Below are 16,553 nucleotides of genomic sequence, written 5' to 3' on the forward strand. Positions count from 1 at the left end.
TAAATCAGCCAGCATCAATTTTTTTTAATCCAATCAATTTTGGTTTGATGAGGCTACGCCACTGGATGAGACATTTCTTATTCCTACTACAGGTATACCTCGATTTAACATACATTTTCCGATTCAATCATGTACGTTAAATCGAATTTTATGTAAAATCGAAACACAAAAGAAATATTTGTTTTCGAATAGAATTATTTTTTTATTCATCACACGAAATATTTACGAGGATATTACTGATTGTATCCACCTAACAGTGACATAGAAACCAAATATTCACAATTAAACAATTAGATTGCTCTTCTGATCATAAACAACATATTTATCTTAACCTTGCCAAATATTCGCCATTCTAGCGAAAAAACGAAAATAAATTATGTTTCTTTAAACATTGGAAGTGGATCATAAAATAAAATTGATATTGATTCTTAACATTTCATTAAAAAAATTAAAAAAATTTAAAAAAAAGTTGCATGTATGTTAAATCGAGGTAAAAATTACATTAGATCGAAATATGTTAAATCGAGGGTATGTTAAATCGTGAGTATGTCAAATCGAGGTATACCTGTACCCGGATTTCTTCTTCACGCCACCAGTTTTCGCGTAGTAGGAGACCCGACTGTACACCCAATTCTCTAGTTTGCATACAAGTATGACGCTCATCCTCGCAAAAAAGCGTTCGTTTATAGCTCAGACACAGTGCAATGAGTTTATTCCCGGTAAGCGTTATCTTTGTTAGTGTTACTAGCAAGGACACATCTGATGCACTATGCTACCACCAGATGGCAGTGTGGTTAGATATAGGTAAGAGTTACATGTTTTCGGTAAGGTGGATACACAGATGTAACAAAGTCTAACCATCAGGGGTTTACGGCTAAGAAAGCGTTTCACATTAAACGATTTTTTTAGCCTTATGGTGTAGTCTTACAACTTTAACGAAGAATGGTGCCCGTATAAGCCAATTTTGAAATCTTTTTGTTAGAGGTTGTTGTTTGTTACTGTATATATTCTAACATTCGTGAATGACCATCACTACGACAATTTCTTAAAATCGTTAACCTATAACTGATTATTATGTAGAATGGTCGAAGCCCAGTCGATGCATAAATGCACTATGAAAATATCTAGCGAGCTTTTTCATGAGTGGAAAAATTCTATCCGAACAGCCTGGAAAGGATTGCGGTGCAACTGCGATACAGATTACTCTTCAAATACACTGAAGTCTTTTTATGTGGTTTTTTATGCGCCTTGTTTGCGGATTTTCAAAGTTATGAAGGTTTTTTGCGCGGATTTTCAAAGTTAAGCGGTTTTTTATGTGGACGATCCCCCGCATAAAAAAAACTTCAGTGTATTTGCTTTGCATTCGACACTCGTTTCCAATCAACCTGTAGACGTTTCAATTTAACCGTTATGCTTCTACCTACATATAGGTATTAAGCAAGCAAAGTATATTTAAAGATAACCGTCCATCTAGTAGCTGATGCTTGTACCAATATTGTGTTTGCTTGTACTGTTAGCAAATGTACAATTTGTGCACTGTGTCGCCACCAATTGGTAGGAACTGAAGTTTTTGAGAAATGTAGTTGTGGACAGGCCCGCCGAGAGGGGGGTCAGAGCGTACCTTTCTCGTAGATATCAAGACGATATTGTAAGCCATTTGAAAGCTATACCACTGGCTATACGAAAACAAAATAATTAAAATGCATTTAGTATCCATTTTTGCATCAACTTTGCACTCCCGCGCAGAAAAGTTTGTTTAACAAACGTCCTACGCTGATCCACTTTGCTCAACGTTTTGTTGAATGTAGGGCTAGTTTTTTGTTGGGTTTGACGTCTTACACGTAGCGCAAAATACATTATGAATTTCTATTTTGATGGATTTCGCTGTTTTTAATTTTAATTTCGCTGATTTTTAAAGATGCATCACAAGTGATCAGTCCCTAGTTTCAAATAGTTTACAATATCACCTCGATGTTTTGGGGAGATTTACAGGAAATTATATGGGCCTTTTGAAAACTCTTTTGTTGTTGATGGATAAATGCGAATAACTTTTGAAAAGGTCGTAAAAAACAAAATAATTCTGAGCAGGAGCATGATGACCATACAATTCATAGTTGCTACTCCGTGATTGACCAGAACAAGCAAAATTGCTCAGAGAAACGAATGGAGGCTTGGAGTAGCTATCCATCCTCAATGTGCACGTTTCGAGAGTTCTATGTTTTGAAACGTCAATAACAGCGTCGGCCACGTCCTTACAGTCATCGGGGAAGGAAAGGAATGTTAGTGTAACAAACGTTTTTATGGAGAAAACCGTGTATACCTCTGCATCTCCACGTTTGCCACGGGAAAGAGCTTTTTGTTTTGGATTCACCTTCATAAATGATACGATCTATGAAACTTTCCGAAGTGTGATCATGTATTGATTGCTCTGGGCAGCCGACTGCCGAGAATCTATGAAAGATTTATCGTTCGATGAATTAATTCCGTAATGCTTAGCTTGAAAAAATGCAACTCCAACTCCAAAAAAATGCAACTCGCTTCTCCGTACTAAATAGACGACAATAACTCTCACAGGATAAAAATTATTCTTTCAACATCCGCCTATCTTCGTGAATGAGTATAAGTTCTGATAAATATCACACTTCAGCGCAACCAAATCGAACGATTGTACTACCCGGCAAATATCAGCGGCTTTATACGTTTAAACACTTCAGAAAACCAACACCAAGAACAAAGCACAATGTGCCGAAAATGTACCATAAACTCTGTTGTTGCACTCCAAGCCCACCCTCACCACGTCACCGACCACGACCAATACATACGTTTCTGTTTAGCTGTTCACTTCCCTTACATTCTATTGCTAAAATAAAATCTAAAATATCCCGAGAACTACCACATTTCAGAAAATATTTTTTGTGAGCATTTTGATTTAAAATGGCGTTTAGAAAAGAAAATTGTATTTTTGACTGCAAATATGTAGTACGAATTATTAAAATATAGTTTTTTTATTTTTTATTTAAGGTTTAACCATGATCCTAATACACTGAAAAAATTTCTTTTTCGTCTTTAAAACGATAAACATTATATTGTTGATATTTTATGATAGGGTAACGCGAATAATTTTTAAAAGGGAATTAATTGTTTGTATTGGAGCAAGATTCCAAATATCTCGACAAGTATCACATTTTGGAATATTTTTGTTAAATGCATTTTGATTTAAAATTAAACTTACAATTATATTCTGTGATAGAATTACATTTCTGTATGTCAATTAGTATGAAATTTAAAGTTATGTGTAAAGTTATTGTTAGAAAAACTGTTTTGCCGTTAAGTTTTCCATCATACAACCACATTCAAATTGTTTCTTTTCTCTTTAGATTTTCTCTTTTCTTTTGTTGTTCTTTTTTTCTCTTTTCATTTGATGACGAAATATAAAAAAATAAAAAATAGATGTTTTGCAATTCAAGTTTTAAACAGTTTTTGTGTGAAAAATGACACAACATTTTTTTCAGTGTTTATTTTTTGTGCGCTCAAAAAAATTGAAACGTTAATTCTATTTGCTTCAATCCACTTAAAATCCATATGAGTAAGAAATGCTAATGTTATACAGCGCACACATACCTTCTATGTGTCAACTGTATAAACTGTGTATGCGCACACATAAGTTATATGTGCGTATTTTTATAGAATCGGGTTTTATGAGCTTTATAGCTATGAAATGTGAATGTAAGATTAATATTTCTTGTAAATACACACATTAGGTTTATGAGATAGCAAATAGTGTCTATATGCCACCGCAAATTGCAAAAATTTATGTGTAAAATCAATAGGCATAACCTTTACATTTTTATCAGTGTACGGAAGTATTCATTCCATATAACTCGATCTCAGATAGTTTTGCTGTAATACAGTAATCGAACAAAAAATTTGTTAAGGAGGCCCTCTTATATAATTGTGGCAAAAAGTACCTAATGTTGAATAATTTTTTTTTTTTTGAAGTAGTAAAATGACTTAGACATATACTTTTCTACGGCACATGTACGTACACGTCATATGACAAAAATACTATCTCTCTAGCTGGTGGAAAATAATAAACAAAGATGGCAAAATAAATGGGATTGTTTCCAACCCAGAAACTGCATAAGTGTTCGTGAGACCGGTCGACAAGAACTCAATGTGCGTAATTCTGTAAAAAGTTTATTAAGGTTTCATCTTCAAAATAAAAGTTTTCGAGTGTGAGGTGTCAAAAATGGCTTTCTCGGAACAAGATTTTTCGAATCTACGGGCATTCTCGTTTTTGAACCATTCAACCAATTAACTTCGGGTTTGGCCCGCCTACAAGAAGACAACATTCTCGGGCATTGTAACATACAAAATCGCAATATTTTGATCATAAACGATTTTTTGCAGCCAGCAGAAGTGGAAAAATCATGCGAAAAAACGATACTTTATTTTCAAGTGGTCGCCATTTTGTTTCTATATCGATTTTTTTCATGTTTCGTGCCCGCAGATGAGGTCGGTTTTCAAAACAACTTTTGCTGGAGCCGCCATTTTGAATCCCATTTTTGACACGTCATTCTCGAAAATTTTTATTTTATAAATGAAACCTCAAAAAACTTTTTGCAGAATAGCGCTCATGTCTAAGTCATTTTACTTCTTCAAAAAAAAATTATCAAGCATTAGGTACTTTTTGCACAATTATATAAGAGGATCCCCTTAAATTAGGGCACATAGAAACGTTTACGCCCTTTTTCAAAATTGCACTTGAATCAATATCTTTATTAACTGTGGAAAATGTGTTGTCTTCCATGTCGGTGAAACGTGTATAGTTTCATCGGAATATAAGATAGTCGAACACGATTTTAACAATTTTCGGACGGAATTCCTTGATGGATACTTATGCATTAGAAGGTGATATTTTTCCAGTTTTTTGTCAGAGGACACTTAAAAATTGGCAAATTTTGTGAAACAATGGAAGTTTAAGAATCCCAAAGGTATAATTAAACCGTGGTTCAAGGGGATGGATGAGGGTCGCGACATTATCCGGGTGATATCTCGGGTCATATCCATACGTCATCATTATACGTTGGGTGCACATCATCGGCGTATCGAGGTCATGGAGAGCGATCTCTGCGCTTATGGTGATGGTTATCGCGACATTAAACATGTTGTCTAAACGTGTGCCAAGTATTTTAGCGGTAGATCTCCGCTAAACGATTCCCTTCGGTCTTGTTCCCGTCCGATATGTGCTGGCTATCCGCAATCTCGCCTATATGTCTTTCATATACATATTTTAGGCACGATAAATATCCAAATTTAGTTATCTCTTTTCTTTTGGTTGATATGCTAACAGCTACCTGAAAATGTGGCCCCAAAAGTGTTCCCAGTGGATTCAAGGTTCACAATGACAGTAATCTTCCGCTCGTCAAAAACTGCAAGTTCAAATTCTTTAATCTGAATAAAAGTGCATTGAAATTATTTTGTATATCGATTCAGGTATTCAATTGTTTTAAGATCTAGACTAGTGACTGGATTGCGCTTAAATAGGTATCATCATCTTTGCTACGTACCTAAGAAGAAGTACAGTTAAAATTTTTGCCTGGAAAATGTGAAATGCTCCCGTTTGAGCGAAGCGAAAAGTCCATCCTGCCATTTGAGCTAATGCGTTGAATAGAGATCTATATATCTGCTATACTGCTCTAACTAACGTGTTCAAATGGGTGAGATTAATAGAGGAGCTAAGATGAATTAGGGAGCAGTAACCCTAGAACGTTGCACTTGCGTTTTCCACCCTAGAACGTTGCACTGGGGTACAAATGTACCCCTCGCGTTTGATCGCAATTTTCGCAGGTAAAAATGCATGCAAAAGAAATGCATAATACATCATTTTCTTCGTTTTTTAATTTCAAAAAGAGCTGTGCAAGTAAAAGTACGGTATTTACTGAATCAATGATACATAGATTGCTTTGAACGGTTTATATCGGAAAATATCGCGGTTTTGACTTTTTTCACAAAAATTATTATAACTTTGCGAATTTTCAACCGATTTGAAAAAAATCAAATGATTCTAAAAGTTGAAAGAATGGTCTTAAAATATTATAGAATGGAATTTCGATATCTTTGATAAATTGCAATTATTTGGAAGAGTGAAAGTTTAAAAATCGGGTTTTGGAAAATACCACAAAATGGGGTGAAAATTAAAAGGAAAAAATATTTCTGATCAATAATACATTGGTGACGCAACGTTACTGTTACAGCAGTTTTTGTGCGCAAATTATACTTGCGAGCCATTGCTTTGCAAAACAATAAAAAATAAACAATAAAACAATAAAAATCGAAAAAAATAGAACGATTTCTTGTTTTTCTTCAAAATTAAATTAAATTAATTGAATAAATGGTTAAAAACGATTATATAATACTAATTGTTACTTACGCAGTAAAATAACCAGTATTTAAACTGATATTGTCACGAATCACATTTCCACTGACAGCACGAAACCTGACGAAACACTAACGGCAACCGTACACTGGGGTACAAATGTACCCCAACGCCAACTTTGACACCTGCTTCCACGTAGGCTATAAGCAAACTAGCTATACCACCTTTTCCTACTCTTACTAGGAACTCTAAATTGAATTATGGTTAGAGTCCCAGGACGATAAATACCGAATTCTCGTCTTCACACGGCTCCAAAGAAGCCGTGGGGTACATTTGTACCCCAGTGCAACGTTCTAGGGTTAATATAAAACATAATTATTGTACATGGAGAATTTCAGACGCGTGCATTGGGTGCGCGAGATACCTACGTGGCTAATCTCAGGATTTGGTTTGTTAGAACTTTCGAGTGGGTAATTACCACTGACTTAGGTGGGGTAGTACTACCAATACTACCCATGTGAGCCGTCGACCCTAATTGGGTCATTGAGCCGTATGCTGTTTTTGTTTTTTCCGATGCAGCTGAAGTTGAAACTACGTTGTCGAACTTTTCTTTCGGTTTTTTTGCACGCAAAATAACAAAGAAAAAACATTTTTTTGAAATTTATATATTACGACCACACCATATAAAGAACTACACACCAAAAAATATGAATTTTATCATTGATGTTATTGCAAACATGGCACAATTTAACAAACCGTAATTCACGATATGACGAAACATTACCGTGTTTCGTTTAATTTTACATGAAACATATACTTTACATGCGCAATGAGATAATAAAGGGCGAACACAAAATTATTGCGACACATTTAACAGGGCATAAATTTTTTACCATTGGGTAAAAATCAACCAAATTTTGCACACTTTCTCATTGATGTGTATTGTTTACATGCTGTCAAACTCGAAGTCGTGTTTTTCGATTTAACGAAAATGGAGGTGAACCAACGCGAGTCGAGAGAACAAATTATTTCCAAACACCTGGAATTTCCTGACCTGTCGCACCGGCAGTTGGGAAAAATGTTGAACATTCACCATTCAACCATCTCCAGAGTGTTGAAGCGGTTCCAGGAGCGGTTGACGTTGGAGCACGCCAAGGGAGCTGGAAGAAGACCAGGACCGGAGAACAAAAAGACGGAGGGAAAGGTGAAGCGGATGATTAAAGCAAATCCCAACGTCTCAAGCCGTGATTTGGCTAAAAAGATCGGCATGTCGCAGAGCTACGTCCAGAATGCAAAGAAGAGAGCTGGACTACATACATACAAGGTACAGAACTTCCCAAACCGCGATGAGTGGCAACAATCGACGGCTAAAACTCGGGCACGGAAGCTCTACGAGAAGATGCTGACAAAATATGGCTGCTGTGTGATGGACGACGAAACGTACATAAAAGCCGATTTTAAGCAAATTCCGGAGTTAGAGTTTTTCACCGGCAAGAGCAAGTTCTATGTGGACGACAAATTTAAGAAGAAGAAAATGTCGAAGTTCGCCTCCAAATACTTCATTTGGCAGGCTATCTGCTCTTGCGGACTGAGGAGTGAGCCTTTCGTTACAAAGGGCGAGATCTACAAATCTGAGTGCCTCGAGAAGCGCCTTTTGCCGTTCTTGCATCAGCACGACGAAGCTCCGCTATTTTGGCCAGATTTGGCATCATGCCACTATTCTAAAAGTGTCCTGGAGTGGTATCAGGCCAATTCTGTCCATTTTGTTCCAAAGGACATGAATCCGCCAAACTGTCCGGAGCTGCGCCCGGTGGAGCAGTACTGGGCAATGATGAAGCGGGAACTTCGGAAGAGCAAGAAGACAGTCAAAGACGAGAAGGACATGTTAAGAACATGGAAAAAACTGAGAAGCTGGTACCGGATGACACTGTAAAGACTTTGATGGAGGGCATCAAGCGAAAATGCGTTCAATTTTACACTCAAGGCTCCATCGAATTACTTTTCTTTTGATTTTTGAAGTAAATCTATCTATCTATCTATCTATATATATAAAAGTCAATGTTTGTATGTATATGATTTATGGACTCCCAAACGGCTTAACCGATTGCCGACAAAATTTATACATAGCAGGCATTTGTTCTGGAGAGTGTTTGTGTGCTATTGCTTGGGGATTACTTGCCCGCCAGATGGCGCTTCAGAACAAATTGTGTTTTTCTACTATTTCGTAGAAAGTCGCAGCAACGCGCGATGGGTATTAGCTAGTATATGTATAAAACTACCCTAAAAATTTGGTTTGATTTTAAACATTATAAGAAAATTGGCATGACATTTTCGGTGTCGCAATAATTTCGTGTTCGCCCTTTATTACACTTCCTACCATTCAAAACGAATTCTGTTTGTGGAGTAATATTACATGATTTACGAATATCAACGTCGTGTAAAATTAAAATCAAACGTAAAACTGAGTCATATTTGAAGCTCGCAAATGTCAGGGTCAGGGGACGTAAATTTACACGATTTTTTCTATGTGTGTACCTCGATCCATTTCCTTTTGCTGGGATAACTGTCAAAAATGCTAACCCATGTGGCTAAATCTACTGTCAAAGAAGACCATTAGGGTCAAACGAGTACGTGTTTACATTTTAGTATAAAATCAATTAAAAATTATTCTGAAGTTTTAAGGTTGAACTTATATATTGTTATATTTCGACAGATCTGCCCTTTTATGCAATTCTGACGTTAGCGCCAATAGAAATATTTTTCAGGAAACCAATTTTTGTGTTTCGTGATGTTTTCAAAAGCACGATCAATGTTTCAACTATCTGTTCTGTACAAAATGTGTAGAATCAATCGTAGATAATAGCCAATTGCTTAAATTTTCAATTTTTGGCAAAAACCTTGTAAATTTTAGCTAACGTCACTTTTGCAAAAAATAGCGATTTCATTTCACTGTTTTTATGCAATTCTGACGTACGTATACAAACTAAAAGTACCGGGTAAAACGTGTCGTATATTATAAACCGTTTCAACTGAATTATCTGCAAATGATTATTACTTCCTTCAAGTTTCCGAGGCTATATGTGGTGGTCTAGTCAGATGGTCGGTTTTGGATATATACGGATGTTCCGTGAGTTATGTCCGAGGGCCATTCAGCTCATTTTCATTAATTTTCCAAAGTTTAGTTGCAAGTCAGGCATTATTGTAAAATGTATTGTATATTTTATCCTACATTTGAACACTATAACTTCATTTTGGTATCTTGTGGGCCTCTTGGAAGCAGTTCTGGGCTGGAAGTCCTAGTGAATATGGAATGCGCTACCCATGTTTGTGAAATATTTATACTTGAAGATACCTGTCATGCGGCACATTAACGATGATCTACAGACATGTAAAGTCATCCGGAAACACGGAGAAACTTAACAACACATTCGGTGATTTCGGATTTCTTTTCAACGGACACATTTTTAAGTGAATATTCCTGTCACGCGGCACATCAAGGTGCACCAGCTCGGTTTTCTACGAACAATGCTATCACATGTAAAGTCATCCGGGATGAAACGTTTTTGTTAAACATTTCTGTCTGTAATATCAACTCTATAATTTATGGGCAATGCAAATTCAATGCCAAATAGGGACACTTTATTAACAATTCTGGAATATGGAAGTTCGGACCAAACAATTCTCGTAATTATTTCTGTCATGCGGCACATCAAATTATGTGATCTGTGAAAAATACAATCATATTTGAAGACATTTGGATACAGTGTTCCATTTAACGACTGATCCCGGTAATTCCGGTTTCCCGCTTCTTTGGTAATTTTTAGTGAATATTCCTTTTACTGTTACGGCACATCAAAATACATCATATAGGTTGTCTATAAACTATTCAAGCACATTTGAAGTCTTCCTAGTACACGGTTATTCTGGAGTTGATTGCATTTTAGTGGATCAAGCGTGTCGAATAACAGGTGTATTCAGGTACAAACGTTTCACAGGTATGGGTTACTCATTTCGAATCCACAAAGTCTCTCAGATGGTTTCAAAATTAGTTTAGCCTTTAAATATACAATTTATTAATGTTCATGTTATATTAATACCAGTTTTCATGCTATACTTTGAAAAATTAATGAACCTGGCTTAACATTGCCTCGGACTGAAATTTTCGTATAAATTTGGAGCCGGAAAACAGTTCAACTCACGGTTTATGAGACTTGAATAAATTCCATTTCATTCGCAGGTGTTTTGGTTGGAATTGGTTTTGAAATTAGTTGGTTGGGTACCAATTGCGCTCTACAATGATAGAATATAGAACAACAGCGGTCAAAGTTTTAAACAAAAGTTTTCACCGATACATACGTACATTATTGTGGTATGAAAAATACATGTTGAAAAAGACTAAGCTTGCTGCTTTAAAGAAGCATTCGAACTTGCAGGAGACTTATTTATAAAATATAAATAGTTGAAAAAATTTATCGTGCTAAAAGCACTAATTTGAATACCACCCTAGCATAAATATAACACCATACCTAGCCATTTACATCACAAAATGGTGCTCCCAACTTTACTTATGATTCAACAGCTTAAGATTAAATTGTTTTGCCTTGTTAAATATACCTTCAATACTATATTGCACCTGTACGTCACTTTGGTAAAAAATGGCGCCTACGTCACTTTGTTTTTCTTGTTTTAAAAGGCCATTTTGCATAATTTTTAAAAGACAATTACACTGAAAGACGTGGCTTTTTGTGGAGAATTCAAAAATATGAAAAAATGAAATTTGACCAAAGTGGCGCTTACGTCACTTTTGCATACAAGGGCAGAGATGGGCTCTATCGGTTTTTGTAATAAAATAGGGATTTTATTCTTAATTTAATTAACCAATTGTAGGGTGAATGAATGAATGTGCAGCACCCTTCCTAATAGAGTCAAAATAGGTTTTTTACCTTAAATGTAAGGAATTTGATAAATACTATTTGACATAACAAGCATTTTTTTTTAAATATAGGTTATTTTGCGCGAAAGTCGATGCAACCTTTTCTTCTGATACGCTATAATTCTATTCAATATTAGGATCGCCCAATTCACACCTGGATTTGAATCCACTGATCTAATCCAAGGAAGTATTTATGTCTAACACTGTGCACTCTTTCTGGTGTACAAATTTATGGAATGAGTTTCATATATTTCATATATGTTGTTTATCATACGCACCCGGAACTAGCATTTTCCGCATTACCTTCTTTACGGCTTGTTTTCGATAGAGTCCGAAAACATTCTAAATAAATAAAAGTATAAAACCATAAATTCGTAAATCTATCGTCATTAATGCATTAGTACGTTAGATGGCGAAATTGCACCAACGTTCTAATGATTCAGGCAAACCAATTTTATGAAATTACGATTTATTTTGGTTTGTCTGTATACACTCCAAGCCTGAGTTCTCCGAAGCGGCGTGAAATTGCTTTTGCCAGTTCAAATGGAAACTTTTCTGGTCGAAGGCCGATGCACCAGCAAAATATGCAGGAAAAAACAAGGTCTGACCGAAGCAACTGTGAACTTAGCGTGAAACTCTCCGGTCCTTTTCCCTGCAGCGAAGAAAAATTACTTTACAACCAGTGCTGAATTTTGCATGAACATTTCAGTTCCACATAGCGAAGCATAGGGGAAAGTAGGAAAAAATGAACACATCTTCGTCACTTTAAAGCCAAGGTCATTCTGCACATCTTTTGGCACTGTTTAATGATTTGTTTTCATTGTAAACCTATAAAAACATTATGGCTCCCATAACGATAGGACAGCTTTTCATTCGAAGCATAACATTTGGCCTGAATGAAGGAAACCTGCACGTCATGATGTGATTTCGGTTCTGCTGCGATCCGCAAGTGTCCCTGGCATCGATGGTTTTATGGTTTCCCATCCGAAGGACGAATCGATCATTTTGAAAAGTTCGTTTTTGTCCTTCTTGCGCATTTGCAATCGGTTCCGAATAATCGATTCTGCACCGCCGGAATCCAGCGTTCCGCTGTGACCCTACTACTGAGCCAATCTGGGGTCACAGTCTGGCCAACCAGATTCGTTTCAACCGCACCCATTATCCCGTCGCGCCCTGGAGCGGCTGGAGAGTAAAAGGCCATCCCAACGGTTGTATCGAACATAATGAGGGGGAAAATCGTAGACGTGGTTGCACATTACAGTGTTCGCGCAGCTGGAGGTTTGCGTACACAATACACCCAACTTTTTGGACTCGCGGAAATAGTTTTCCCGCTTTTTCTAGCCGTTTCGCTTTGGCGCAAATCTCAGTTTTTTTTCGTTCAATCAGATGCACTACAATGCGGAACACCCGAATGCACATTTAATTTGGGAACAATTTTATTCCTATATTGGGAAACAATTGACAAAGAACTTTTTTAGTCGTCCAGTTTCGTATCAATGCCAGCAAAAAAGGGGCAAATTGGTTACCGAGCAATTTTCCAAATAACGCAAAACAATCGATATGCCTTTGTGCATTGTGTTTCGCAAACATTGATTCAATTTCCGAGAGGGGATCCGGGTCTGGTGGTGGTTTATCAACAGCTTGGCGCTAATTGTTATTGGTACCTACTAGGCAGGAGCTGTTTCCTTCAAAACAGTTTGACGCAGGCTGTCGGGAAGCCTTCGAAAAGGGTCATGTAATCCGAGTCATTTAGTTCTGTGTCAGCTGTTGTGCCGTTGATGTTAGTTTTTCTATGCTGTGGACGAACAACTATTACCTATAGAAATACTTTTTTTTATTCGTAGAAGGATTTTATGTCACTAATAATCAACTTCAATCAGCAGGCAACCCAATGGCCTCATTAGCAAATTTGGCAAATTTTCCATATCCTAATAACAATGTTTCAATTTAACTAAAATATTTTAGTTATGGCATTATGTTCGGATTAAAACCAGAATAAACATCAAGGTTAAAACCCCAATAAACAATTCAATACAATACAATATTTTATATAAGTCAATTTAGTTACAACCACTTCGACGCATTGACCAATTTTATCTGTTCGATTGAGTATTAAGTCTCGAGTATACAATTATTGATACAAACATTTATTTTCAACTCAAAGATGTTTATTAATAATTATAAAAACCCTAACTATAGTATCGTCCATCTAGCAGACATGGCGTTCGAAACTTACAAACATATTGGACTGTGATCTTCGTTCAAATAGAAAGTACAACCCTTCTCTAAGCATCATACAATTCGATTTCATTATCCGGATTAGACGATCCGTCCAAGTCATCCATGTCACTAACGGTAAACTGATTGAAGTTCTTTGACATCTGCAGTACCTTCAATTTATCGATCAGCGTCTTAACTTCGAACGCAATTCCGTCATCATAGTAGAAAGTATGGATCAGCACGGTCTCCCAGTCCACTTGGGGCAACATTTCCTTCAGCACATTCAGCGTGTAGTTGTACAGACCTTTCGAGTCGAGTCGGGTATCGGCCGGGCGGAAGTTCAGGTATAGATTCTTACTCGATCGGGTGACATTATTGCAGTGCAGAAATATGTCGTGCACCACGCCTTGTAGCACATAAATTTCCTCCTCTAGCAGGGATTGTTTCGACTTTTCTAGGCTAGAACGGCCCTTCAACGAACATTCCTTCTTTTGTCGGCTTATGATGCGGCTTTCTGAAAAAAAAGAAAATATAAGCAAAATTGCACGTTTATCAACGCTGCTATAATTTATTCATAGTCAACCTACCAGAAACATAAAACTCATTACTTCTCGTAATGTACGCCGATCCGTTGGCCTTCTGCTTGATAGCATTATACATCAAATGGTCGCCTCCGCGAATGATCGCATCGTCGTTTTCGATAATAAACTTCCCATAGGAAACCTCGGTCGTGTTCTGGCAGATATCACAATTGACTGGCTCTTCCGCCATCATCAATTGCTTGTTCAGAAATATCTCGATCCCGAATTTGACCACCCCGGGCTTCTGGGGGTACCAAACTATCAACCCTTTCGGGTGATAGATCTCGATGTGGACGTCGGAGCTTCGCTTGCTTTTCCATTTGCGATGGCGACCAGCTTCCAGCGAACCGACACAAAGTGCCAACAATAGACCCACCAGACAAAGAGTATCTGCGGTTGCTTGCGGTAGTCTCATTGTTATCACTTGCTGATTACTGCACCGACTGTGATTTGTTCTCGCACTTTTCAAACCGATCCGAGTGTTTACTGCTGCGATGAGATCAGAGTAGGAACTGAAACGACGAAGCTGATGCATGATATTAAAATGTGTTCTGAGAGTGGATGGTGATATTTGAGTATCGAGGAACGCGGGTTATCAAAGGCATGAGTCTTTAGTAGTTCTTGTGAAAGTTGGTGGTGCAGGGTTGAATCCGATTCAATTTATTATATTTATTTTTTTCAAAATTCACTAAACGGCACACATTTAGGTAAATTAATGCAGCACAAAAACTACTATTCTGTAATGAAGCAATTATTAAAAGGGCAGTCCAATTCGAATATTTTAAATGTGTCTGCCGAACAGTGCGGCTGAAAGTGGGACAGATCCTGAGAAGGTTGTCAACAATTAATCATAACACAATCATCCTTCTAATTTACACCGTCGTGAAATGTGTAAAAATGAGGAAAAATTGATGGGTAAATATAAGAATATCATTAAATTAAACTCAATACTCTGTTATCTGAATTTTTATGTGGATTTTTCAAGTGATGCGTATTTTGAAAGTTATGCGATTTATATGTGTTACGTATCTCTCCAATAAAAAAAATGTAGTGGAAATATATTTATTAGTTTCGTTAGTCAGCGAATAAGATTACAAAATCAGAAAAATGCCAATATTTTCCAGAACGTCTTTATTTTTCTATATACAGATTTTTTTCCAATTTTCATAGACGTACGATTAGCCATGAATAATAGGGCATTGCAAAAAAATTTTTTTTTCGAATTCTCAAAGGCCCCCCTCTCATATTGTGACAAATGTCAAAGTAAGCTCAGATGCCAAATTTCACATCATTTGGACAATTCTAGACCCCCGCCCACTTCGCTTGAAATTTTTGAAATTGGTGCTATGGGAAAATGCGGAGGAAAAATATATTAAATGATATAACTTTTGAAGTAGCAATCAGAAAATTACAATTTATATCTCTTTTTAAAGGAAATAATCTTAGTATTGAAACGATATTCCTATTTCTATAGAAATATGGGAAAGTGGGGTACTGGGTCATTTTGTCTCCAAAATTCCCTATTTTTTTTAATTTTTCTGCTCCGTTTAGTTTAGTGTATATTTGCTGTGCAAGTCTATTATCATAGATCATCACCGATAGATATATAAATAAAATGTCAAAAAGAGCCGTTTTTCGTGACTTTTTTATTCATTTCGTTTATTTGATAGGCACAAATGCGTTAGCTTAGCGGTGCCAAATTCTTTTGTTTTCACATTTTGGATATCTTAAAACTAGGAGGTTACAATGTTGAAATATTTTTTTTTACAGAGGAAAAGAAAGTTTACAGCTATCTTAAGACTAGAAATAAGATTCAATATACAAGAGAGGGCCAAAAGATTTTTTATGAAAAAATTTAAAACAAGGGATTCACTTTGATATACAAGAGGGGGAGTAATAGTATTTTACGAAATATTTTACGGTTATCTTAAAACTAACAATATAGTTTAGTACACAAAAGGGGGAACAAATATTTATGAGAAATTTCACAGATGTCTTAAAACTAGGGATACAAGAGGGAGGACAATAGTTTTAACAAAGAGTAAAAATTACAGCTATCTTAAAACTAGGAATACAGAATACAAATTTGATTTTTTTAACGAAGACTTATGCTTGGTCAAGATATTCAGAGGGGGGCTTATTTCCACATCAGCGTAGTAGCAGTTGTATCAAGGACAGGGGAGAGAAGGCGTATATGGTGACCGGAAAGAAGAGCAAAACTTGCAACTTTCGGGCAAACGGGAGATTAGCGAAGCAAATTAGCGCCTCAGTCTAGGTCGGATTGGCGGATGGTATACTTCGGATCCGCGGGAAATCCTTCAAGAGTCATCGGACCTCGAGTCGCTCTCGCTTCAGTTTCGGTAGTGGTAAGGGAAACGGCGATTACATCGTGGCACTCTGGAGCTGATCGATTCCACAAGGCAGGAGGAAACTTCTAAAA

The 16,553-nt window shown here is 36.7% G+C and overlaps 1 protein-coding gene across 1 annotated transcript; it reads right to left on the bottom strand.

The window, feature by feature from the left end:
* Nucleotides 1–13,458: 13,458 nt before the first annotated feature.
* On the bottom strand, nt 13,459–14,649 carry LOC131678241 (uncharacterized). The gene is made up of 2 exons (XM_058958238.1): nt 14,120–14,649; nt 13,459–14,046 (listed from the first exon to the last, which is right to left on the bottom strand). The coding sequence occupies exons 1-2, from the start codon at nt 14,646–14,648 to the stop codon at nt 13,598–13,600; spliced, it is 978 nt and encodes a 325-aa protein (XP_058814221.1). The 5' UTR covers nt 14,649; the 3' UTR covers nt 13,459–13,597.
* Nucleotides 14,650–16,553: the final 1,904 nt, after the last annotated feature.

The sequence above is a fragment of the Topomyia yanbarensis genome, chromosome 2, assembly GCF_030247195.1.
Source record: "Topomyia yanbarensis strain Yona2022 chromosome 2, ASM3024719v1, whole genome shotgun sequence".
NCBI lineage: Eukaryota > Metazoa > Arthropoda > Insecta > Diptera > Culicidae > Topomyia > Topomyia yanbarensis.